Source organism: Rattus norvegicus, chromosome 11, assembly GCF_036323735.1.
Source record: "Rattus norvegicus strain BN/NHsdMcwi chromosome 11, GRCr8, whole genome shotgun sequence".
NCBI classification, from domain to species: Eukaryota; Metazoa; Chordata; class Mammalia; order Rodentia; family Muridae; genus Rattus; species Rattus norvegicus.
Window position 1 is genome coordinate 74195554 of NC_086029.1, and position 27729 is coordinate 74223282.

The 27729-nt window shown below is 39.0% G+C and overlaps 1 protein-coding gene across 2 annotated transcripts in view; it reads right to left on the reverse strand.

The window, feature by feature from the left end:
• Lsamp (limbic system-associated membrane protein) overlaps nt 1-27466 on the reverse strand; it is a 2169735-nt gene extending 2142269 nt beyond the window's left edge. The window contains exon 1 of one of the 2 annotated variants that reach the window (NM_001414997.1): nt 27053-27414. In NM_001414997.1, the coding sequence (NP_001401926.1) occupies nt 27053-27119 (67 nt within the window). In that variant the 5' untranslated portion in view covers nt 27120-27414. Of the gene's footprint in view, nt 1-27052 lie in introns of both variants that reach the window. The other variant, XM_039088255.2, reaches the window with a different exon arrangement.
• Nucleotides 27467-27729: the final 263 nt, after the last annotated feature.

Consider the following 27729-nt stretch of genomic DNA (forward strand, 5'->3'; position numbering starts at 1 on the left):
ATGGCAGAGTCACGGCAATTGAAAGCCCATTGAGAATTCCTTGATAACTCAGAATTAAATCAGTAAAACAGAAGAAAGCTGTGAAAGGTACCCTGATTCCTGGTCTAGATAGGTCAAATCCTTGGGAGACCCTAACAGGAAGAGCAGGCACATTCCCAGTCTCCCAGATCAAGGCCTCACTAGCTGAAGGCCCCTGCAGACCCCTGTAGAGAGGATTGAGACAGACTCCTCAAGTAGGGCAATGCCCCAAACCCCTCCTCCACAGGTGAGGATGTGACCACAGGTCACATAGGCTCAAGGCAGATCAGTCGCAGGACCACGCCCCCAAATATGTAGATGAGGTCTTCCCAAGCTCTCAGGCCAAACCAATAGGAAGTACCGGCTGTCAGACACTGACCCATCCAAAAACTGTATTTAAAGAGTTGTGTTCAGGATTAAAAGGGTGCAAGAATTATTCTATCATCTGAGAGCTTCTGTCAAAAGAACTGTAACACCACCGCCTAGGGAAGAGATCTGCTCTCCCAAATCATCACCTGAAGCTCCCCTAACCCTTCACCAGCTACAGTCTCCTGCTGGCTTGGCCCAGCCTGAGCAACTGAAGAGGTAGTGGCAGAAAGGAGAAGGACCAGCAGTAGGGGTGGTGGAAGCTATTCTCCCTTCCTACCTGAGTTCTCTTTCCCTCACCTGAACCCACACACCTAGTCAGTCTGGAGAGCACTGTGGAGAGCCTCTTGGCACTAGAGTTCCACAAGAGCATCCTCTCAGGCCTTCTTTGGTATTTAATAGAAACAGGTGGAAAAGTATCTTTGTCCAAGACTAGGTTGGACAGCACTGTTGAAGGAACATTTGAGTATGAGACATACCTGAGCTGGACTAACTGGCAGAGGCCCAGCATATCACACCTGATGACATATAAATTAGAATCTGGACTTTACAAATGGGCTCTGTATTCTGTGGGTATGAATGCTATTGGATACAACTCGAGAGAATCCATTTTTACTATTCATATTCCCAAACTACACTGGCCTTCCAAAACCACCAACAAAGAGTACTCTCCTGAGTGATAAAGGAATAATTAACTCCTCAATCTCTTTGTCATTTGCTATAACCTTTGTCCTATATGAATCGAGTTTCATATAGGACAGCAAGAATCAAAATGTTTGATACAAACTGTCCAATTAATCTATAAGAGCACTGCACTCTCACATTTTTACTATGGCTTTTCTCCAGAGACAGTCATAATGTGCAGAAAAGTAGGGGCAGTTTCATCACTACAAGAGAGCTCATATTAAAATATTCCATATATGCATCCTCCTTGGCCATTGCATTCCAGCCTTCAACTTAGAAGCATCCTCTATGATGCCAATACTAGAGTCTATCTCTGTATCTTCATGTCATGTCCAACATAGCCATGCAAACACCTGTTCAATGTAAGCTTCCATAGTGGATGCACAGTCTACCCCATCAAAGCACTGTGAATTGACACCGTCCCCTGGGTTCTTTAGTTGATGATCCCAGGAACATTTTGCATTAGCTTTAGACAGTTATGTCTGAGTTAGCTGTATTGCTATCTCATCCTTAAGGCTACATAAAATTGAGAAGCAGCTGCTTAAAATTCTTTGAAATGTCTGAAAAATGTCTATACAATCTACTCTTTGAAAATAAATCTTAAAATCCATTGATAATGTACACAAAATATTCACCAAAGCAGCATCACCTTGGTCATGTTAAATTCTGAATTTTAATACAAAGACCTCAAGCTTGCTTTAGATTGACGTATTTTACCACCTTTGCTTCATTCAGACACTTAAAGACACAGACATAAGGACAACCCCCTACCAAGATCAACCCGATGCAGTCTGGACAAGCATGAAGTGCTGCTTTAAAGGGAAAACCTTGACCAGTACCTTACATCTGTAGGAACCATGGGGAAGATAAGAGATCCAAAAACTGGGGAACTGCTCTGCTAGAATGTTTCAAATAGAAAAGGTGAAATGTAACATGTTCTAGCATGGTTTTGTTTTTTATTATCCACTCTTTTCAAAAAGAAAACAGAGAATGATAGCTTTGGAAAATTCTTGTAGTCTATGCTAAAACTAATGTAGACATTTTGAATAATATTTTGTACAATTCCTTTTTCCTTTTATTAAAAACACAGGGTTTTTTCCTCACATAATATATCCTGATTAAGACTTACCCTTTCTCTACCCCTCCCAGTTCCTATTTTCTTCCCCTTTCATCCAGATCCACTTGATTTTTGTCTCTTTTGGGAAAAACTATCACGCTTCTAAATAATAATAATAGTTATTATTATTATTATTTTAAATAAAAACTAACACACCATAATTGGACACAACAAATAAGAAAGAAAAGAACCCAAAAGAAGGCACAAAACTCAGCTACCCATTGACTCTCAAACTCAGGAATTCCACTAAACACTGAATGTAGAGTAGAGGGCCTGGGGCAAACCCTCTACAGACCCTGTGCCTGCTTCTCTATGAGTTCATATGAGCCTTAATCATATTTATTTAGAGGGCTTTGTTCTCTTTCTTGCCATCTGGTTTTCACAGACTGTTTGCCTCCTCTTCTTCAGGTCTCTCTGAGCCCTGTGTGGAAGGATATTTGTTCCCATCTGCCTCAGAAAGAAGCTTCTCTGTTGGTGACTAAGTGAGACACTTGTCGATGAGTATAGCAGAATGTCAATAGGAGTCATGGTGTTGCTACCTCATATTTTAGAACTGTTGTATTTGTTTGTTTACTCTAGGTCCACGTGTTATCTAGTCTCAGTTCTAGGTCACACAAAAAAGTGTTAGTATGGGTTTCACTTCCTCGAGTAGGTTTTAAATCAAATCAGATTTTGGTTGGTTATTCCAACAAGCTCTATGTCCCCACTGCCCTATATATTGCTGTATCTTTTAGGCATTAACCATTGTACATAAAGGATTTGTAACTGGGTTGGTGTTCATGTTTTTCTTTTGGGACTGAGAAGAGTACCATCCTGTACCAAACTAGCACACAGAGGTGAAGGCTCCATTTAAGTTCCAGCTCAGCTTAACTTCTCTATGCTCCATGGGACAGTGGACCTTGTTAGGAAAGAGAAATATATGTGGGCATTGAATAGGAATGGAGAATCAAATGGAAAGAGGAAGGGAAAAAGGAGTGAGAGGGAAAATATAGGGTGAGAGAGGGCTAAAATTAAGGGATTATTTGAAGGGTGATATGGCAAACTAATACAGTAGAAACTTCCTAAAATATATACACATATGAAGGGGAGCTAAATAAGATCACCAAATAATGGGCAGTAAGGACCCAAGATGGGCATGTCTTATCACCAAATTCTAGTTGTAGAATTGGGCTACATCTAATGTACCTGTTGATGAAAGAGATGCCATGAGCTCTAAATAACCCAGGCCATTTCCCAGACTATAGTTTGTTTCCCACAAAATGACAGCAAGGCCCCATACTGAAGACAACAACAATAACACAACAACACACACACACACACACACACACACACACACACACACACACACACCCCTCATTAAATAATATTTTAACAAGCTTGAAAACCATTATTTAATTCTAACCCATACCACAAAATATCCTTTGGCTTTATTTTAATGGAAACAGCAATTAAGAGAGCTATCCGAAGGACCTTGTCTTCATGCTAGAATCATATTGTCAATTCCTGCTTAAGTCTGTATTTCAACAGAGTGTACATTTCTTAAGAAAACATATCCTGTTGTTGTGAAATTGATAGAGCCCTACCTAGAGACCAATTTTATTCAACATTCGCAGTAATCATCTTGGGAAATCAAGAAAGAGCTTTGCAGGAGTTAATAAATCCATTCTGGTATCCTGAAGTACTATCTCTGTCCGACAGATGGTAAATGCATTCAGAGGTCGTGGTGGTAGTCATGGAGGGATTGCTGTGTGCCAATCATCCTGCTCAAGGAGCAATCACACTGCTCAGATATGCAGGAGAGCATGGAACTCAAGTCAGGCTGCACAGTCAACTGGACTGACAGGAGCCGGGAAGCACTTGAGTCTCTGAGCCTTTAAGCAATCTAGCCAAAGAGAAACTTTGTGGGAGGCTCCATGTTAAAAAATGATCAGGAATCCAGCTTCTTTTTTAAATTTAATTACTTACTTACTTCATTTATTTATTTACATTCCAAATGCTGCTCCCTTCCCGGTCCCCCTCAGAGAATTTCTTCCCCCATATCCCCTTAGCCTCTGAGAGGGCATCCCTGCATCCTCCATCCCCACACCATGGTGGATCAAGTCTCTGCAGGATTAGGCTCCTCCTCTTCCAGATGCCAGACAAGACAGTCTTCTGGTACATATGTGTTGGGGGCCTTGGACCAGCCGATGTATGCCTTTTGATTGGTGACTCAGTCTCTTGGAACTCCCAGGAGTCCATGTTCATTGGTACTTTTGGTCTTCTTGTGGGATACACCAATCAACCTACAAAGCTTTTAACCCAAATTTGGTCCTGTCTCAAAGAAACACAGAGAAAAAGATGAAGCAGAGACTAAAAAAAAACAGCTAGTCAGTGAGTGACCCAACTTGAGACCCATCCCATGGTCTCCAAACAGTAGTGTGCTTGAAAACAAGAGCCTAGTATAGCAGCCTGTGTGAGGTAGATGCAGGTACCCACAGTCAAACACTGGAGGAGATAGGGGACCCCTATGGAAGAGTGAGGAAGAACTCGGCTTCTGTCTGACAGCAATTCTTTAGAAAATTGAATAAAATGTGCACACTTTGTAAAGGTGAAACTGGAAATTGTGGATCATTATCTTATATACATGCAGTTTAGTGACAGTCTCTAATTTACTTTGTAAGCATGCTATTCCAGTTTAACTCTAAGCAACCGGATGATATCTTACCCTGGAACATATTTGTCAGTGCCATTTCTCAGGGTAGTATGATAAATGGCAGTGAATTTCTGACATCCAGATTCCAAAATTACTACTACTACTACTATTAATAATAATAATAATAGTAATAATAGTAAAAATAGTAGTAGTAGTGAAAATAATACTCTTATATGTCAACTTGATTCTGAAGAGATGACAAAAGAAAATTGATTGTCCATGCTTTCTTGGTCTGAAGAGTGGGAGAGCAAGCAAAGGACAATGGGAAATTTGTAAAGCTTGGGGGAAATCCAGTTGTATTATTCCCAAGGGAGGACAAAAGCACAAATTACCTTCTTTAGAAAGAGAATTCTGTGGATCATTTTGCTTATATGCATTTGTTAGTGTGTTTAGTGGTCACAGGATTATGAAATGAAAGGGGAAAAAAAGCAAGGACAAAGAAACATACCATAGTTTATTCTTCTTTTTTCCTCCCTAGATAGCTGGCATGACTTCATCCTCACAGAAACCCAACAAGAGAGTATTACTGTGGAGGTGGAAAGGGTGCCTTCTTGTGGAAACAGGGTCATATAATTAATGTAATTCTTTATAGTCCACATCTTGAGGACTATTTGGCGAAGGAGAAAAATTCTGACATCAACTTCTCTAGTCCCTCTTCTCCTACCAGTGCAATTCTTATTAGTGACAGCATGAGCAAGATCAGTGGAAGTGGTTAGTATTGCGGTCTTCTCTACTTTTTCTAAACTTCCTCTAGACCCCATCCTTCCTCACTCTCATGCCACAACCACGAATTCATCCCAGTAAACACCTCAAACCTTCAGAAATTCACTAGCAAAGGGGTCTACTCCAATGCCATGCAGTGGAAAAAGGGATGAATTACTACCGTACACTCAGATCCTAAGTAAAGGGGTAGGACTATAGTAAGATTTCCAAGTGATTAATAAATGTTCCTTCTGTATATCAATTTATTGACAGAATTAGAACCAAGAATATCAAAAGTCTGCTATAGCAAAGGATGTATGGTTACAGAGAGGCAGAATAGGAAGACAAATGTGATTTTATATATTATCCATATCAAGGCGATGAGACAGAAGAGTTAGGAATTTACCTCTTTATGCAGTGATAAATGCATAAATGCATTTAATAAACCAGTAATAAATGAATCAATGACCCTGAAATCCATAGGTGACACCACAAGAGAAGCACTAACTAATACTGGTTAATTCTTAACATTGATGAAATCTACTTTCATTATGGTGAGAAAAAGACTCTTATATATTTTGTATTGTATATATTACCTGGACATAGTTTTCTGCCCTTTTATGGCATTTAAATAAATAAAATATTGAGATGTTTTACTCATTATTTTATTTCTTTTTTTAAATTTTATTTAATCTTTTTTTTACACACCAGATTTTCTTCCCCTCCAGGTCCACCCTCCAACTGTTCCACATCCCATACCCCAACCCATGAACACGTCCCCACCCCACTCACCCCACCAGACATCTGTACTTCCTGGACCCTCCACTATCTTGAGAGTTAGTTGCACCTACTCTGACCGAACCCAGATCTAGCAGTCCTCTGCTGTATATGTGTTGGGAGCCTCATCTTAGCTTGTGTATGCTGCCTGGTTGGTGGTCCATTGTCTGAGAGATCTTGTGGGTCCAGGTTAATTGAGGTTACTCATTTTTACTGTCCAGAAATATTTCATTATCAAAATGAATGTACTTTAATTGTAACCTTTTAAAATCTATTAATCTTTTGTGCCCGTAAGATGCCTCTACAGGGAAAGGTGCCTACAGTCAAGCCGGATTTTTGATTCCTAGTCTCAAATGGTAGGAGTAAAGAACTCGCTAGTGGCTCTCTTATTTCCACACGTGCTTGTGGCAGAAACACACTTACAGATAAATACACATATCAAGTATACAAAATAAATAAAGTAAGATGGAAACAGACTTTTATTCTTTCAGCAATTATAGGAATAAGAAAACATTCTATGTTAAGTTATGTATCCCTGGAATAGATTCTTCTTTATAGTAACATATATCTGATCTATATATTGATGACTTATCTGATTTATTCTCATTTTATTTTAGAGCTTTATATTTGTGTGTTTTCTACTATATATACCATCCGTATGATGGTTTGAAAGTATAAAATGTGGAGAGGTAGTGCACATACATAATTACCCACATATTTATCATTTATGTGTTCATAATACTTTACTATTTTAGCCATTTTCAAGAATATGTTTTATTAAGGATAGTCCTCATGTTGTAACATATTTACTTAACTCTTTGTCTGTCTTGTTTGGAGCGCTTAGGATTGAAGCCAGGGCTTGGTACATAATAGGTAAGAGTTTTTCTTGGAGATCTATCCTCCTCCTTAAGATTCTGTCATTTCTCTAATCTAATTTAACCTTGTGTCATTTGTATAACACCTTACCAAAATTCTCTCCTCTACCCCACATCCCAGGGTAACTGCCAGTGTCCTCTCAGCTCAGTACCTCTAGATTTTTGTATATAAAGAAGAGTAAATGATGTTTTTGCTCTTTGTATGATGAGTAAACACTATGGCTATACAGCCTCATAATAAGGGAGTGAAAGTCTCTTTTCCCTTTGACATTTTTCTTAAAAAATGTTAACACAAGGATTAAATTTATCTTAGCATTTCAACTAGACTCTTTCTAAGTGCACAAGGAGAAAAGCCTTATAAGAAGTAATTTTTTGGCACTTTATTTTCTATTTTCCCAATATTCATTCTCTTAATCTGTAAATGAATTTTTATAATTATAATTTCCCAAAATAGCTCATACAAGTTGTTAGGACTTTTAGTATGCAAAAATGGGCTTCTGTGAGGTACTTTTTACATAGTTCTGAGTCTTACTATCAGTAGTTATGGCCCCTTTATCATTTGCTAATTTTGCATGCTTTATTTTTCATTTTTATTGAAATTGTAAGACATTTGCTTATTGGACTGATTTTTATCCAAAGATTTTATAAACTCTCTTTTTGTTTCCAGTTAATTAGTTTCTGCTGCTATGTTATTATCTCTTTCGCTCTGTTTTTCATTTGTATTAAAAATGTATAAACTATTTTAATGAAAGAATATGATTTAATGGATTTTTTGTGAAAATATTACACAGTCACTTAATTGTAATTGAATTGGGTTTTTTTTTAAATGAATTTAAATTGTTTTTATTTGAAGTCTGTAAATTCTCATATTGCCATTGCATAGGAATTATGATTTCTAGTATGTTTAGGACTTAAAGAAGTATAGACCAAAAAATACAGCAATAGTACACTTAAAGTTGGCACTTTACAGATTGCCTTTAAAATACATAAGTTCTCCCAGTATTTGCAAGGAAGTTACACAGGAAAACGTCTCTCAGAATAAGCTCTCTAACTACCTTCTCTGCTGCTACATTCCCTGAAAAGTGTATTCTCTAGATCAGATGATTTTCAATTGATACTCAAACCTCTAAAACAAATGTGATTTCAGGGATGTGTCTAAGGTGATGCTGAAGATAAAATTGAGATGAATCATTTGAAGAAAGATGTAGGTTTTAGAGGAACCACTTTTTTTCTGCTGTTGGTTGATGGCTTTTGGCGAGATCATAAGGACACACTAATGTGACAAGGGGAGTCGCAGCATGATATCCTTCCTAAGGTATGCCTTGCCTCATGGGAGCAAACTCACTTTTCAATTTATACTGTAAAAGAGAGACAGCCATTCATTTGGTCAATTAAGGGCCCAATTTTGTAGGATTCCTGGAGGGTTATCTATCAGATTGCTCAGAAGGGAAAAGAAACCATTGTAACTAATAGGTGTCACTACTTAGATCCCAGATGTTTAGTGTCTTCGAAGGTAAAAGGCTTATTAACCTCAAGAAAAGAGGTTACAGATAACTGACAGTCGGTTCTGCTGCCTTAACATAGTCCACGTTTGTTCTTTCTTTTATTTTTTAAATATTACTGATTTAAAACACTTATACTCTTTTCAAAAAATTCTGTATGTAATCTAATCATTAGCAATTAAATAATTTTTATTTCTAATATTTGATCCTATGGCAGGAATTTGGGATAAAGGAGCTAAAGGACCACATCCATAGTATACAAAAGTATATAAACATGGCACTGGAATTGGAGTGTTTTATAAGCCTTTGCTGTAATTAGTTTTTAATTTATACTCATCCTCTTCTAAAAGGATTTATGAAGCTTTATATGTCAATTCATTTTTGAAACTAAAATTTAATCAATAGTCATTCAGTTTTAAATTGCAGTTATAAATTCTTCTGAAAACATATCAACAATCATAAAAAGCAGATATTGTGACACAATATGAGTCCCTGCAAATTCTATGTGTGCATTGTCCAAAGTTTCATCTTCATGCATCCAATTAAGCGTCCCTCATTTAGCTTAGTGTAGAGCTTCTTTTTTTAATGGAGGGGAAGCACTCTTAGATTTGCTTAAGAACTACTCCATGTACTAACATTCTAAGCAAAAGAACAATAGCTTCCTACTTCCCAAACCGTGGTGACTTATGTTGTCAATGTCTTGCAGTTGAAAATGGAAATATGTAAACTTTGGAGAGAAACAAAATCACTACTCCAAGACTTCCCATAATAAACCTCAATATATTCATAATTTTATTTTAATTCATGGGTTTTTAATTACAAACAACTTTAGGTTCTGCCTTGCTTAATAATAACTTGATAATGTTTCTTCACACATTAGCTATGGGCTCTTAAATGTCTGTCCAGTATTCTGTCTAGCATTTATTTGAATATTTTAGATATAGTTGCCACTCAGAAAATATTTGCTGACTCATTTTGTAAAGTTATGTTCATTAGAATAGTTTAATACTGGACAAGGTCATTGACATTGCCTTGCCTAACTTCATATCATTTTTAAAGAATAATTGGTTCATTGTTCATATATTATTTTTGTTGATGAGCACAAAATTCCACGAGTCTCATAAGAACTGCACAGTTTTTGTATTTTAGGAAAATTGAAATTTTCTTTTTAGATTTTATACCCAATGACTAAAAATTAATTTAAATTTGTATAATGACATATATAAATTAAATCCAATAAGTATCAGAAAGGCAAAGGAGAGTCAGGGTCCAAATTAATATGCTTGGAAATCAACAACTGGCTTAGTGGCTGATTTCTAATGGAGGCATTCTGCTCAATGCTTCTGTCCACTTACAAAATATATCTATCTGTTGGGTAACAGAATGTTACTTACATTTCTAGATTTCCATGACATTATAAACACATATACAACACCAGTATAAACACATACAAAACAACCATACAAATAAAATTCTCCCGTAAGAACACCAGACTTATGTGGAAAACAGTGGATAATGTCAAAGAGACACTCATTTATCGAAATATATTTCACCCTGCACTAAATTTCGAAATGTTCAGAAATTTGAACTATGGTCATACCACTGCATTCCTACCCAGTGTAAAGTCATGAGACATGATGTAACTTGCTTCTATGATTCACCATAGTGCAGGCTGTTTTTTCCATGTTGTTAGAGTCAGGTGCCATGCAGAGTTTTAAGTCATGTACAGGCTAAAATAATCAGCAGCATCGCCACTATGAGGTCTGAAGGACCCTGTGGACCTGAATGTCTATGGACCTGAAAACCCTTTGCACCCTCAGACACATACTCTACTGTAAGATACACATGCCCATTAGTTTCAACTCCTGTATTTCATTAAGGGTATTTCACTACCACGGGTATGACCTCTAAGTCAAATTCCTAGTGTGGACACACTATATTAGCTGTGTCAGCTAGATGATAACCAAGATACCAAGCAAGCAATATGGAATGAAAATGGAGTAGGTACCATTTTTATGATGATTTTCCTTCCTGTTTGCTAGTGAACTTATCAATATCCTTAACACAGAAACAAAAGGGGTGCACAGGATCCAGTAGAAGCTACATAGCTTCTATTAATTGAAGGCACATTTTTGTCATCAAAATTCTCAAAAAACAGTATCTGTGTTCTGGTAGAACACAGAAAAGCTAGTTTTATAAGTACTTCACATCTGCTTTACAGAATGGGAAGACTGTTAGGTATGAGAGGCGAAGAAAAGTTGAGTTTTGAAAAGTCACAAATTTGTAAGACACTCTCAGTCTGCAAGAATGAGTAGAGAATACAATGTCATCTTGAACTTTAACCACAAGGATAGAAATAATCTCACCATGGCTCAGAGAGAAACACACTCCTGTCTCAAACAGAAGTCAGTCAAAGTACAGAACAAAATAATTGGGACTAGAGCACATGTTGCAGAGTAATGAGGACCAGAACTCAGATCCCAGCACTGTGTAACAATTACAGCATCCTGCAAAGGCCTGTACTTTCAGGGGTTCAGCACCCTTTCCTGGCCTCCGTCCTTGAAAGCACCCATGTAAATGCATGCACGTACACACAGAACACACACACACACACACACACACACACACACACACACACACACACAAGATAGAGGCTTCCATCAACCAGTCAAAAGAGAAAGACTTGTCCTGTGTGCCACAACTTTATCGTCTACATGTTACCAAGTTCACATGACAGCCATTCTGACTGTCCCCACTTGTTGGTACTTTGTAAGACAGCAGAGCCACCCTGAAGGGCATGCCTCCCAGCCTCCATAGCTCAGGAAGTCAGGGCATGTGTGGAACCTGACTGGCAGCAAGATTTCTGCAGATAATATAAGATGAGGTGAAGTGGGATTTGTACAGCCAGGAGGATAAAAATCAGCCTTCAAAGATCCACTGAAGCCCGACTTCAAATACTATAGTGGAGAGGAAGGTTGTTTTGGTCGTCTTTTTTCAAGTGTGTGTGTGTGTGTGTGTGTGTATGTGTGTGTGTCTGGGGCTGAATGACAGGCAAGTCTTGTTTACAAGGATCTTGGAAAGGAAAGCCTTTTAAGGCAGAGGCTTGGGAGATGTGGACTCTAAGCAGCAGAATTGAATAAACATTGACAGTGCTGTAAACAACCAAGCATCTCTCTATTTGGAAAGGCAAGGAAAGGTTACACATCAGTCAGTCTCTTTAGCTGGATTAATAGAAACTTCTTCTTTGCAACACCTTCAAGGTAAAAGGATTGCAAACTGTAAATTCAGAAGGGAAATGCTAATGTAGAGATACTATATAAAATTACATTTATTTATGGGACCTCCTAAATACATAAGATACTCTGACGTTTTTCAACTAAAACACTTAATTTTCCTACCCTTTGTAGTAAGAACATAGACCAATGATATCCTGTAGAACATGTAGGTATTAATATACAAAACTGAGATTGCACTAATTCTCTCACTTCTGAGAAATTTTAACATAGCCCACAGAGCTTATTGAATCAGTTCTAAACTAATTTTTTCCAAGAAATATACATTTTGCACCGCCTTCTTTAGTAAATATTTTAAAGGGGACGCCTGTTTTTTTTTTCACAAGATCATCTGAAACTGGCTTCTAACTATGGATGGAAAATTCCAGACTATTCCTTGTCTCTGTCAGGGCTGAATATTACCTAGAACACTGATCTTATTTGTGTGTGTGTGTGTGTGTGTGTGCGTGCGTGTGTGTGTGTGTGTGTGTGTGTGTGTGTGTGTGTGTGTTGTATTCTCTAAGACATACAATGTCAAATATTCTCCCAGCTACAGTAGCTAGCACTTAAAAAACAAAGCCTTAGCATTAAAAAGCTACCTCTCTGGAGTTCTGCTCGGTGAATGTGCCCATTTCATCCCATCCACCTAATACCAACAGCAACTGTCATGACAATCACCACTGCCACCTCTGCCATCACCTCAGCAGCAATTAGTTCTAAATCTAATGGCTTCTATTTAAGCCAGAATCGTTGCTAAACGATTTTAAAAAGGCACAAAGACCACTCAGAGCCATGATTGAAAACATGGAAACAAAAATGGCCCTTTGACCCTTCATTATTGATGATTATTATACAGGCAAAGATTTATTCAAATATGAATAGGCAATTCTTATTTTCTTATAAACTTACACCTATATAAATAGTCTTCTTAGCCATGAGAGAATATTATGTAATGGTTACGCATATGGGGCTGGGAGCCAAGTTCAAAGCCAACTTAATCCATTGTTGTCTGTATGACAAACATTTCTCTTCCAGTTACTTGGCCTGTGTGCTAGCAACCATATAGGGAATGAATAAGGTAATTAGTTTAAAAAGCTGTGGAAACTATTGGTAGTATTGGCATAATTTCAAATGATTGGAGCCTTTGGCTTCATCTCAGTCTCTGGAATGTTCAGATATCATGAAGCAACTCTCCATCTCTCCCTTCATTCCTAGTGACCGCATTCTGAGGGGACTAGCATTCATTAGCATCCTCTGCTAGTTCTCAAAGGCCAATATGGAGTGACTGTGCCTAACCTCTTTGTCAAATGGAAAAGGAAGAGTAAACTTTGAAATCAAAATCAAAGAAAAGGTCACTAGATCCTCTCAGCGGCCAAAAGACACCTTGTGAGCTCCTAGTTTGCGTGACACATGCCTCTATTATAAAAATATCTGGAAAGCTAATTGTTACTCCACAATGAGATTTTGGGGGTGCCTTTCTGCCTGAGTAACCAAAAAGTAACTAAAAAGGATGAATAATAAAAATTTCGTAATTAATGAAGAAATATTAAAGTTGAAAGCCCTGAAGACAGGAATGAGGACTGGAGGGAAGTATGGTTAGGGAAAACACCTCTGCCTTCAAAAATAAATAAAATGCTTTCCAATCCAGTCAGTAAACAGCCATCCAACTTGACTTCTCTACCTGCTTGGAAGTCAGTGGCAGTTTTGATGGTGATGAGTTAAAGTGAATATGTCTTTTGAAATGACTGTGTTTAGGATTCTTAAATATCCTGACTGTGATTGGTATAGTCACAAAGCATGGGAGTAGAATGTGCTTTGTTTATTCAATAAGGTAGTTAGATCCTGAAACACACACACACGCGCGCGCGCACACACACACACACGTACACGCACACACACACACACACACACACACACACACACACACACACACACTTAAATCAGAAGGAGCACCTGATGAGTCTAAAGAAGAGAGAATTTGGAACCACTGCCTTCCCCAAAACAATGTGTAGAATAGCGCATACAAATTAGAGATTCAGTAGGAGATATAACTCAGTAACCCTCACTCCAATCTTTCCATAACTCATCAATGAACTCTGTTTCAAAACCCACACTAAGTCACTGAATCCTTGAGAATGTGGCTCTCCTTAAAGTCAAACTGATCATCTGTAATACTATGCTTAGACGAAACTTATTAGTTGTTTCTGCTTTGGGAGTCTCTGATTCTGCAGAAGGAACTTGAGAAATATTAGAAATACCCCTCACCTGTGATTAAAGCCATCTGAAATATCCTAAACCGGAAAATAAAACAAAGAACATAGCATCAATTATCGTTATAATTGCCTCCTCACAATGCTATGATTAAGATTAATTTCATCAAAAAGTCAAAATGCTCTCCTCATTCTTACTGGGAACAGTGACGGCTACACCACTGGAAGATGTCAGATTCAAACAAGAGCAGAGGTCACCGGGTAGGATTTTTACACACAAAACCCTATGATATCTAATGTTTATTGACACAATTTCCTGTATCCCACAAATTAGGAAGTACCTGCCTATGGAGACAGAGGTAAAATTTGCCAAAGTTAAGCATACAAAAATCATTGTACAAAATGTAAGCAGAGTCTTAGACAACCCAAAATGCACTGAAAAAATGTATTGCAAGTGTGTGGTTTTTATCTTTTCCAATGTCTTCACTGCACATGATGTAATTAAATCACAATGATAAGTGAGTTTCCCAAGGAAGGGGTGTCACAGTCCAAGCTGGACTCTGACTTTTCAGATTTTTGCCACAGACCATGCTGACTGGGTATAATAAAAAGACCTTGAGACTTGCTCTGCCTCAATGTAGAGAAATAATTATTGTCAACTCAATTAGAGGTCAGTATAAATTTTCTGAATGATTGAAAATCTTACACATAGAAAAGCCAGAGCAACAAGAATAATGAAAATTAGTTATATCCTAAACATGTCCACGAGTGTTTGAAGAATAACGAACAAGCGGAAGAGTCAGCCTTTGAAATAAGAAACGAGATAAAATATGGGTATTTGAAGTATGAACACATTAATTTTAGGGGATATTTGTGGTTAGATATTCTACTTCTAAATAATTTAAGGTTCTCAACTGGGAGAGCTATTATGATAATAAAGCTAATTTTTATTAAAACCAAAGTCAAGCATATATTAATAATCAAAAGACTTTATGATTAATTAAACCGAGGGAAAAGTAAAATGGAGGAATGGAAACATTAAAAAAGATGAGTTTAAAAGGTAATCCTCTTACTGCTGCCTTTGAAAGATGCTGGGTGAACGGGGAAGTAGGGTTGGGAAGGGCTAGACTCTAAAAACAGATTGATAGGGCTAAGCAGAGCTGAAGCTTCATGGAACAGAATTGGAGCCTAGTGGTAGAAGGAAGAAGCCATAGGAATCCTTCAGAGTGTTTTGCTACTTAAATTTAGAAAAGGAAACAATCATAGGTTGGCAACACTATTACAGAAATAAAGAGGCAAGCATAAATGACACACAGCAAGCCTTATGATGCCCTTAATAAGACCTTAAAGCTTTGAATGCATGTGGAACCAGGAAGCAAAGAGTAAAGACAGAGCTCACAAACTGTCATTATTTCCAACTGGTAAAGAATAAGGAATACATGGAAGCAGAAGGGAAATATAAAACGAAATAAGTATATGTAAATAGATTGTAAAAGAAAGCAGACAGTATCACTAAATGTGATATTTCAAACACAACTTTGAAATACAAAAGAAGGCCAGGAGTGGCATGCAAGATGATTGAGAAAGCCTAGTAGACGTTCCTAGGGTGGGGCAAAGAGAACGAACTGGGTAGAAAACCATGTAACCCATAGGATTGTGGGAAGGAGAATATACATCCTCCCAGGGTCAAAGGGGAAAGCCAAGAAACTAGAGAGTTTTACCATAGTCTTTCTGAAGGCTATTACTTGTTTCATATTTTTAAGGGACAATCTAAGGATGTCAAGTGTCTGATATCTAAAATCAAATTGACAATGGAATGTAGATGACTCACCTCTGCTGGACAGTATCCATCTACAAACTCTAAAAGTAACACAGAGGTGAGACCTAGAGTTAGTAGATCAATGCCGATGTGCTTTTAAACTGCCACAGTTCTAAACAATTTGAAGCTTCCCCGAGAGATTTTTTTTCCCACAACTGCTCATGTACAAAAGCCAGGTGAAAGTCCCTTTCACTGTGAAATCAAGTGCCAGCAAAAAGCATTAGACAAATGGTCCTTGAGCCAAGTCAGAAAAGGCTCCGAGAAGAAGAGATAGCACTGGGCAGGAAGGAAGAAGAAACCCCACTACTGACAAGCTTTGAAAGTCTCTGTTCACAAATATACTGAGGCTTTAGAGAAATGGCTCAAGAGATAAAGACACCTGCTCCAAGCCAGATACCCAAAATTTGGCCACACAGAATGGAAGGTGAAAACCAGCTCTAGCAAATTGTCTCCTGGTCCTCCACAGGATTCCAAGACACTTGTGGTTATGCACATTGACAAACAGAACTAATAAATAAAAGTGGAGAAATGAAAATTAGACTAATTTAACCGAGAAAGGGATTCAATGAAACAAGTTAGGTGGAATGACAAATAATACTAAGAACTAGTAATTGCTGTGACTCCCCTATAATTCTAAGCACCAACCTAGGTGTTTCCCATGTAATTGCTCAGTACTCTTAGCTCTTGCTCCTTCAGCAATGGAATGTAAATATATGTATGTATACATATGTATACATGTATGTAAATATATGTACACAAATATGTGTGTCTGTGTTTCTGTGTGTGTGTGTGTGTGTGTGTGTGTGTGTGTATGTTACATAGAACATGTTGCTGTAAGCCGACATGTACTTGTGAAAAATTCGTGGACTCTGTAATGAGAATGTATCACCCAACAAAGAAACATAACAGTATTGTCCTTCTTGTCACTTTTCTAAGGCTGAAAATGTTATTATGGTCACAAAGCAAGACCAAATTAAATAAATTGCCTTCCTTTTTTAGAAATAAAAGCATTGACCAAATGTTTTTTTTTCAAGAACAGAGTATTGATGAATAAATTATGGTACAGGCTACTATATAACTGTTAACAGAGATGAGTAATTAAATATTTAATAACAAAAATTAATAATATACTATTCAAGGAAAATGATAAATCAAAAGATACATGGGAACAACAATCCCAGCTTGTTAATGTGCCTTTGACTGAAAGAAACCTGGGAATGTTAAATAACAAAATTACTAATTAATAAAGTTTCTCTAATGTTTAATATTGTTTAATTTTCCATTGTTTTCTCATATCCTTTGGTATATTCCCAGTTTCCTACAATAAGCATATTAACTTATAATGGAATTTCTGAAGAGATAAGCCATTTTTTAAAGCACATCAGAGAAATCTGTAGCTTCACTCATTCTAAGAATATAAAAACATGAGCATTGCTTCTGTATGCAATGGGAAGTACTTCAAAATTTCTTCAATGTTGCCAAGGTTTATTTAACAATATTTTCTCACCATATATTATACAAGAACAGAACTTAACAGATGGTCTACGTTGGAAATCCAGAAATCGAGGAAAGCTCGCTTCGCTCTACCTACTTGTCATACACTGCACACTATGTCTTATCCATGTGCACTTACACACCCAGTAACTCTTTATCACCTCATTAAGATCCATATCTAAAACATACACAGGACCTGCGTGTTAATATCATCCCACAGAACACCTAAATATGTTTCTATATCCAAAAGGGAACTTGATAATGCCATATCCACCTAATTATGTGAGTTTATGGATATACACACGTGGGGCTGCAGATATGAAATGGCTCTGAAGTTAGGAGCATTGGCTGTTCTTGTAGAAGACCTGATTAAGTTCCCTACACCTACATGGTTCATTACAACCTGCATAACTCCCATTTCCAGGGATAGGATGCCCTCTTCTGGCCTCTGAACACATGAGACGCACATGTGTTTCTGAAAAATATTCACACATAAAAATAATGAAATCTTTAAATACAATAAAGTGATAGTTTTTCTTCATATATTGGTAGGTTTTAGGTTACTTCAGTTTTTGTCATTTGAAAAAAGAGAAAAAGGAAGGAAGGAAGGAAGGAAGGAAGGAAGGAAGGAAGGAAGGAAGAGCTAGAGAGAAAGGAAGGAAGGAAGAAGAAAGAAGGAAAGAAAGAGAGAGAGAAAGACAGACAGACAGAAAGAAGGAAGGAAGGAAGGAAGGAAGGAAGGAAAGAAAGAAAGAAAGAAAGAAAGAAAGAAAGAAAGAAAGAAAGAAAGAAAGAAAGAAAGAAAGAAGGAAGGGAAGGAAGAGAACAAGCAAGCAAGCAGGCAGGCTGACTGGCCTAGGTTAGGCTAAATTTGTGTCCATATTCTCTATGCAAATCGTCTCTGGGCACCAAATTTGTCCTGCAGGCTCTGCATTTCCTTCATGTCACTTCCTTCCTGTGCTAATCAAAGGCCCTTTATTCTTTAAGGATTAAGAACAAATGGTTCAGTCTGGCATCCAAGGTTCACTCTGTTTCTGGAAGCTTCGTTGGCAATCCTTACCAACGTAAGTCCTTAACTCCAGGCAGGCCAGAGTCTGTATTAGAGCTACAAAAACAGAATATTCTTTTCCCCTTCTTCTCACTTCCCGTGGACACATATTCCTGCTTTTGTTATTCTTTCTTCTCTTTGCTCTTCTGTCCTTCTACCAGGATTAGTTCTATGTGTGATCATTCATTTTCTCTCAAATTACTTTCCAAATCAGTCTATGCTACAATTTATCACTTTTTATCTATTGTTGAAAAACGCTAAGAATATTGACCACTCACAAATTTATATTGAGTGAACATAGTGTCCACTTGTATAAATCATCACATGAATTAGGTACAAAGTAAGCCTGGTAGAGTTGATGCTATGGTTTGGGTGACTTGATTGTAAATACAAAATGTTGGCAACAATTACAAACAAACAAATGAACAGAAAATCAGTTCATTTTTAATCTGGTCATGCCAAAATAAAATCAACAAAATGTATTCTCCTTGAAAAGATTTGCAAGGAATTGTTTTTTTTGTTTTCTGTGCATACTTGAATCTAATAAAAGTGCATTGCTTTTAGAATACTATTTAATTCCATTGCTTTGCTAATTAAGTCTAGACTTCTCCCCAGTCAGAGTAAAATCATAGACTCATCTAATTTTTGGAACTCAAAGGCACCTTACAGATTATTTCCAGAATCAGAGAATGTCTTGCCCAAGGCCACGTAGGTGGAAAGTCAGAGCTGATTTTTCTATTTAATTCTGTAAGCTGTCTACATTTAAACTATTGGTTACATTAAGGAGAGTGCAAAAGAAAGGACCTGAATCTGGAGACAGGAGGCAGGGCTTTAATGTCAACACTTTAACTCGCTTTCTCCACCTCTGTCCTCAGCTGTTGTAAGGAAACACAGTACCCATATATGACCTCGAAAACTCTTGGTTGGAGGTAAGAGTGAGCTGATGGAAAATACTCACAGAGCTGTTCTCATCTGTAAACTTGACTCCTCTGCATAACCTGCACTCTTCGAGATCCCTCAACCACAGGCTGAGGATTCTACCTCAATTCCCTCAGTGCATTCAGTCTATTACAAAGGCTGCAAACTTCATCTAAGTCCCCTCCCCCACCTCCGTTATCTAATAAAAGCCTTGAGCAGGCTCCTCTATGCAAGCTCCTCCTTTCCCTATACGGCAACTTGAGGCCTCTTGTAGAAATTCAAAGTTCAGGAGTCACATCCCTTCTTTATCTCTCTATGACTTTCCTTATGCTTTGACCTTGCAAGAAGCCACAGGAAGAGCTTCTACTGCTCCTCTGTGTTCCACAGAACTACACCCCTCCAGTTTTGTCTTCTATAATTTTCTTCCTCTTTGGATTTTTCCCTCCTTCTAGTCCTTATGTTTCTGGAATATGATTGTCTCTGTAGTACATTGACGCCCCAGAAGGCTTCCTTTGTCTTTTATAGCTCTGTCTATGTTACATATCTACATAGCTAAATTGCACTTATCTTTTAAACTCTAAGTATGCATCAGTGGACTAAAGGAATACTTTCTTAACTCTACAGTCTAAGTTAAATCTACCTGAAATATATTGTCATTGTACCCTAATCTCTCCCTCGTTATATTCCACTATAATGGTAATTAATTTATTATCTTTTGAGAGCCTGTCTCTCTTGCTATGAGGTTTATGAGAGTGTTGACTTGAGGATTTATAAATATTTATAGAAGGAAGGAAAAGAGCCAGAAGGAAAAGGAAGTATATTAGTTGTTATTTTTGCATTTCCATCCACTTTTCTGTAATCTGTACTCTGTTTATAACCAAACCAAATGACATAACTACCTATTTTTCATATGGCTCACATCATAAACACAAAAATAACTTTAAGTCCACAGAATGCCCCCTCTCCTTCCTCCTGAGCACAAACCACACCACTGCCTAATGGGAAAGATAGGAAATTAAAATTTCAGTGACAAAACCAGCATCGTTAGTGAGATCAACCTTCAGTCTGCATCTGATATGCTAGCACAAGCTTAGGTTAGGTCACATCTTACCCTACCACATTTGGTAAAAGCAGCATTAGGCAGTTCCTTGCACTTCCTATGCAGACAGAGGGTGGTAAGCAGAAAGCTGGCCTGAACAAGCATTTTCAAGACCAGACACAACCCAACCAAAACACCCAAAAGTTCACCCCAAAGCAACTAATATGGATTTCTTTCTGGGTGTGTGCTATTTACTCTTAGAAGTCCCTTATAGCTACTGTAGTAGAACACATTACCTTCTAAAGGAGAGAGACACACACACACACACAGAGAGAGAGAGAGAGAGAGAGAGAGAGGTATCAGCATTAAATACCACATGCATGTGGACTATTTGTGCTTCCTCATTAATTGGATTAAATAACTAATTTGCATTGGAAATTTAAAGGTACTCAATCAAACACCTGAAATAGAACTAGAATATGGCCTTCTATATGATAGCTAAAGAAATCCCCTTAGTAATATTGTTACTGCAGTGAAAGACTGTCATAATTTATTCATGTCAACAATACTAGCATATAATTGTTCATTTATTTTTGGGCTGACCTTGTTTCATACCAAAATGAGAAGGGAGGGACTTCAGAGAAGGGCAGGGTTGGAGGTTATCTGAGCATCAGAGTTCTGGTCTACCACCACCTCAGCAAGATTTATTAATCTTGGAGAATCTCAGTTTCATTTACTAAACAACAGTGATTCACACAGAGTAACATAGCCACAGTGGCAAAGTTAATTGAAATCTAGATCCCCTAACAGTTCTGCCTTCCTTCAGCAGTTTCTCAGTACTGCAAGCTAAAATATTAAGTGAGATTGTTGTAGGCTTATGGAGAATAGAAACAAAGGTGGTTAGCATGGAAATAAAAGTGGACAGGTATTTCCCATTGTGTTTTGGTTTCAGCTCTTTTAGCGGAGCAAGAAAAGAAAGCAGCTTATGTAACCCCATATCAATACTGTATCTCTCCTCAGTATTAAATTAGCACTAGGAGTTCAATATGGCTCTCACCCAAGTCCAGAGGACGTCTGGAAAATAAAATGATGGAGGAGGAGAAAAGGAGATAGATGTGAACACAGGTAAATTCTGTTCAGACTGTTGCCAAAAGCAAGATAAATCCTTTTAATTTAACTCATTATCTTCTCCACATTTTACAATATGCAAGTCATGTATCCAAACACGAGGCAAGCACTATTACCCTGAACTAATTGGAAAAGTGAGGCTCACATGAGACTTTTACCGCCATTTCACCAGACAGCAATTCAAAAGCAAGCAAAGGTATTCTGACATTATCTCATGGCCTTTCCATGTGACCATATTTTTCCACTTAAGGTTTAGACTAACGATGCTCAGGTTGAAGTCAGATGTTCTCAAATGCTGAAAAGGGGAAACACTGCACCAGAATTCAGGAACAATGGAGGGATCATGTTGGAAGATCAATTATAATATAAGAAAATATTTATTTATTAATGGATTAGGTCATGTTTGGATAGGTGTATAGAGAAGAAAATATACTACCTAGGCAAAAATGAAAAATATCTGCATGAGAAAACATCTGGAAGTGTAGCTTCCAGAACTAGTGTAGGTGAGCAGAAGTATGTGAAATGAATCACAGGCCTCTGGTGCTGACATTTATCAAATGAAGGAATTTCTAATGTATTGCGGGCCATTACTTTATTCCATGTTTTCCTGTAACTTTTTACATTAATAAAACACTTGTAAATGACCACCACATTTTCAAAACGCATGACAATTTGAGCTACAAATCATATGTAATTAGTGATCATTGGTAAATTTGAGCTACAAATCGTATGTAATTAGTGATCATTGGTAAATGTGTGACAAGGTGTCTTCTGCTCCCAAAAACTGAATAGAAAACAACCCTCTGGGGAAATGGTGAAACTTTTCTGAATGTGACGGTACTATTTAATCTAGTAGTAACAAACATTTTCCTGAAACGCAAATGTAATAGAAAAAAATGAATTTTGTTTTGCACTAAAGACTTGGAAGCTCTGAGGTCAATGCCTATTTGACTGGTTGCAGGTTACTGTTGGTGATAAGACTAGTGTCATCATCTACATCTGAAGGAGGCTGCATCTGCAGATGGTGATTTATCTCAGCATCACCTTCTAAGTTGCTTAAGTTCCTTCAATATTTGTTACAGTCCATACCATTAAGACATTATACAATGTCTTGTCTGACAAAGCCATCATCAAGGACTTCACCAAGGACTTCTTATCTCTGCTGGAAATATATTGGATGGAAGTAGGATAACTAACCTGGCCATGAGGAAGTCACAAGGAGATAGCCATGGCAGGTTACTACTAGTGTCTGTAAGAAGGGCTCACATCCTGGGCCTGTCTGTGGCCCCACACTGAGCAGCTGGTGTGAGACTCCCCTGAGGGTACTGTCTACAATTCAGTAAAAGCATGCTTCCCTCTTCTGGCCACTAACAATCCAAATCTGGCTTCAGGCAGGAGCCAAGGCGACCTTCATGCCCAGATGAACCAAAGATGGGGGTGGGGTGGGCCAAGTGGAGTTCATCTCCTCTACAGTCCTCAAAGGACACACAGCTATTGCCATTCCAGATGCCAAACGGAGAACAGAGCCAACCTCAGAGCGCAGCACTGGCTGCTCTTTGGTTCTGAATCTGGAGCAAGAGAAAGAAGGGACAATTGCCAGATGACAAGGAGACCCAGCCAGATCTGAGCCAATGAAACAGGGAGCCCCAAAATAAATCAAGCACAAAATGCACAGTCTTGAATAGGGTGGGCTTGGTTGCTTATTTGGGGTTTTATCTCCACTCCCAACATGACAAAAACAAAACAAAAAACCAAACCAAAACAAAAGGTCTCAGTTAAAATGTTTCTTCTTGTTTTCTTAAGATTACAGGCAGATGAGAAGAAAACAGTACAATCTCAAATTTCTGGGATTTCCTTTGAAGATCTTAGACACTTTGCAAACTAGGTGCTGTTAATATAATGCACATAGTTATCAGAATACCAATACAAATACAGCTAGCCACTATGTCATCTTATCATCAGCCTGTCATCGTTTACATGTTAGAAATTGTCCCTGCCAATATCAGAAAGATGTTGTGTGGGTGATGATCATCAACTTTATGAAAGTACTAGGAAATATTTAGAGAATCAGAAGAAAAAAACATTTTTTAAATTTACTCATATGTAAATATATCTTTACAAACATATAATAAATAACTCATTTCAAAATAGCTATAATGATCAGCAATGTGAACCAGAACAGAGCTATTACTGAGACCTTACCAATACATGTCAGATCTGCCTATGGCTACAGAGTCATAACCTAACTTTGTAGACTGTCTCCTGGGGCTAATCCAAATTATACAGTAAATATCCCTATACTTCAGAAACACATAGGGTAAGACATGTGCAACATTCTGAACAAATAGAATCTAGTAGAAAATGAACACCAATAACAGCATTCATCTGTGAATCCATGGAGGTAATCATGAGAAACAGCAGAAATAACTTGCTACAGATGGAGCTTATTTAGAAGAGCCACACATTCTGACACCGAGTGAGTGTGTGTGTGTGTGTGTGTACATGCATGTGCATGTGTGTTTATATGTGTGCATGTGTATATGTGTATGTATGTGAATGTATGTACATGTGTGTATGTTTGTGTATGTGTGAATGTTTATGTGTGTTCGAATCTATGAGTATATATGTGCATTAATTTATATGTGTTTATGTGTATGTACATTCATGTATGTATGTATGTGTGTGTAGGTACCTCTCTCTCTCATCTGTGTGTGTGTGTGTTTATGTGTGTGCATGTGTATATGTGGATGCATGTGTATGTATGTACCTGTGTGTACGTTTGTGTGTATGTGAATGTTTGTGTGTGTGCGCAAATCTATGAGTATATATGTACATGAGTGTATATGTGTACGTGCATTCATGTATGTGTGTATGTACATGTGTTGAGGTGTGTGTGTGTGTAGGGGTATGTGTGTGTAGGTGTGTGTATAGGTGTGTGTGTGTGTGTGTGTGTGTGTGTGTGTGGTGTATGTGTGGTACACCTTCATGCACTCACACTGGAGTGAAGGTATAGAACATTTCATTTGACAGCCTTTCCAAGAATTTCTGAGGTCATAGAAGAAAGAGAGTGTATGACATGTATTTGCAGTGGGCATCGTTTCCGCATTCCCATCTGGCAGCACGACCTTCTTGCCCTGTAGAACCTATTATTTACCACACGTCAGGGGATTTTAGTGCTTGAGAACTGGGTCCATTTCCCACATGTCAATGCGCTCTGTGTAGTGAAAACTGCTCCTCTGGAAATGATATTCTCAGGAAAACAAAAACAAACACAAACACAAAACTACATTGCACAGATGAGGCTACCATGTCCTAACAAGTTCTCAGTATAGGCAGCAATGGTCTCACTGAAGAGGACTCTAGGGCTGTGCCATCTTGCTGGGAAGACCTTTGGGAATGTAACATTCTGGTCTGGTGTTCTACCTGACCTCGCCATCCCTCATAAGTGCCATCTGACATCAGCTCAGCATCTTGCTCTGTCCTTCACTCACGGAATTCTATGGCTGTGGAATGAATATTCCACAGCTTTGCTCAAACTTAGGAGAAACATCAAGTGGCTCACTTTGTGTTTTATCTGGAGTGCTAAGTTTCAAATAGAAGAAAGAAAAAGATGACTTACTGACATAATACCATAATATTTTTGCTAATGCCTCAATATAAAAATAAATAAAAGGCTGAAACTGGGCATCTGAAATCATAGAGAAAGTACTGACAGCATTGAGAGGGAAAAGAAAGAATAAAAAGGGAAAGGCAATCAGGTTCCAAAGATGGATGGCATCTTATTTTTCATACAGGCATGTTTAGTCACAGAACTATGTTCCTAAGACCTAACAATTTTGATAAGAAAGAAAGGGGACAGTGAGTTCTGAGATGAAGTTTTTTAAAAGCTGTAACTTCTAATTGTGCTGTGGGTGAGCTCCAGCTGCCACTCTGTGTGGATTTTAAAAGAGAACTTTGACAGTGTATTTATTTACTTCCGATGCCTCAACAAGTAAACAGCCAGGAGTCTATTCTCATTTGCTTTGGCAAGAAGGCTCTATGCTATCCAAAATATCCCCTAGCAATGAAAAATGAAACCCACAAATGTAACATTAGCAACCAGCTGTCAGAAGAAAATCAAGGGAAGATTGCCAGTCTGGTCATTTCATGGTGAAGATTCATGAGTCTCTCAGTCTCTCTCTCTCTCTCTCTCTCTCTCTCTCTCTCTCTCTCTCTCTCTCTGTGTGTGTGTGTGTGTGTGTGTGTGTGTGTGTGTGTAAATGAGAAGCCTTGCATGTCAGGATTGAGAGAAATGGAAGTGGTACAGGTCGTAAGGATAGCAGGATGTCTGAACATGAAGGGATAGTAGAACTATCAATGGTAGAGTGGAATAGCAGGCTCTCAATAGCTCTTCTCACCGGTGAGACAGGGGGGAAACTCAAAACAAAAAACAATGCATTCCTATTTCCTATTTTGGAATGATTTTTTTTGTGTGTGTACTGTGGAACGTATATAGTAGGCTCTGGATTCTCAGCCTTCAGTGAGATGCAAAGAGTATGTATGTGTTTGCATTTTTAACCTTCGTGAATTCACTTCACAATCTCCCCCAGCACAGAACCAAGACATTTTCAAAGTAAAGACCCAATACAAGCCATTAAATTCCTCAAGCATGAAACACTCTGGCCGTTCAGAGCCAGCAGTTATTAACCCACGAATAATTCTCAAGTCTCTCTCTCTCTCTCTCTCTCTCTCTCTCTCTCTCTCTCTCTCTCTCTCTCAGACAGATATTTCCTTCTCTCCTCCACCCTCACCCCTCCCACATCTAGGGGCAGAATAATTTTGTAGGGGTTGTTCTGTCTAGAAATGCAAGTGCCAGGTGGCAAGCGGCTACCCAGAAACCTCCTAAAGTTAATGCCAGTTTCCTCCTGGCAAAGCAGGAATGCAGGGGGTATCAGCACCGCGGGCGCAGGGACAGCAAATACCAAGGCAGCGCTTGGAGTTTACAGAGCAACCCCAGTGTCCCTGCCGCTGTCTCCCACCAGCACCACCAGCACCACCAGCACCACCAGCATCACCAGCAACACACACACACACACACACACACACACACACACACACACACACACACAAACACTAGCACCCAGATCCGCACACGCTCTCTGCACCCCCCCCCCCGTCTTCTCAGGCCAGCTCTGAATCTGCCACCACCAGCACGGATATTGCAGCAAGTCTGCAGGCTCCCGCTCGCCTCGGGACCTAGTCTGGACTACAGCACCGCGGGTAGGAACGCATCACCGGACTTGTCAATAAGCCGGATTCTGTGTAGACCCAGAGCGCTGGTGACCCCATCAAGCATCCCAGACCCAACGGCAGCAGGAGGGGGCGCGCGGGGTCGCCACAGGCTCCCCCTACCTTGCAATGAGAAGAGGGACAGGAAGAACCCCAGCACCCAGACGCTGTGCAGCCAGTAGGTCCTCATGTCGCCAAGCACTCCAGCCGTCTCTTCTCACTCCTGCTCTCTAGTAAAACGCGCAGCTCGCTTCCCTTGGTTTCCCTCAGGGCTCTCCCGGCTCCAGCGACGCGTACGGAGCAGTCTCCTGCGAATCCCAGCACAGCCTCACTCTCTTCTCGGAGAGCGCGAGCCCGGGTTCTGAAGGATGCTCGCAGTCCGAGCCCGGTGTCAGCACAGAGAGCCCTCTTATTCCTCGAGCTCTCCCGCTCTCTTCTTTCCTACCCTCCTCTCCCTTACTCCCCTGCAGCTCCAACTAAATGAGACTGTACTTAAACAAGCAAGCGCCTTATAGGACCCGGAGCCCAGCCGAAAGGGCCCCGCTACTGCCATCTAGTGCGCACAGCCTGGCAGCGCCGCGGCCCTGGGTTTGCTTATATGAGGGAGGTCGGTCCAATGCAGCCTAAGTCCCCTTTCATCTCAGCAAACACAGGTGAAAAGCCCTTGTCTTCTTAAGACCTTGACTTGACCTTGTCGCCCCGTACACTTGACTTTCCCCTTCGCAGGAGAAAAATCTTGAAATCCATTGTTCGTGCGTCTTCTTAGCCCGTGGTTCCCTTTCTCTCTGGCCTCTCCCTTC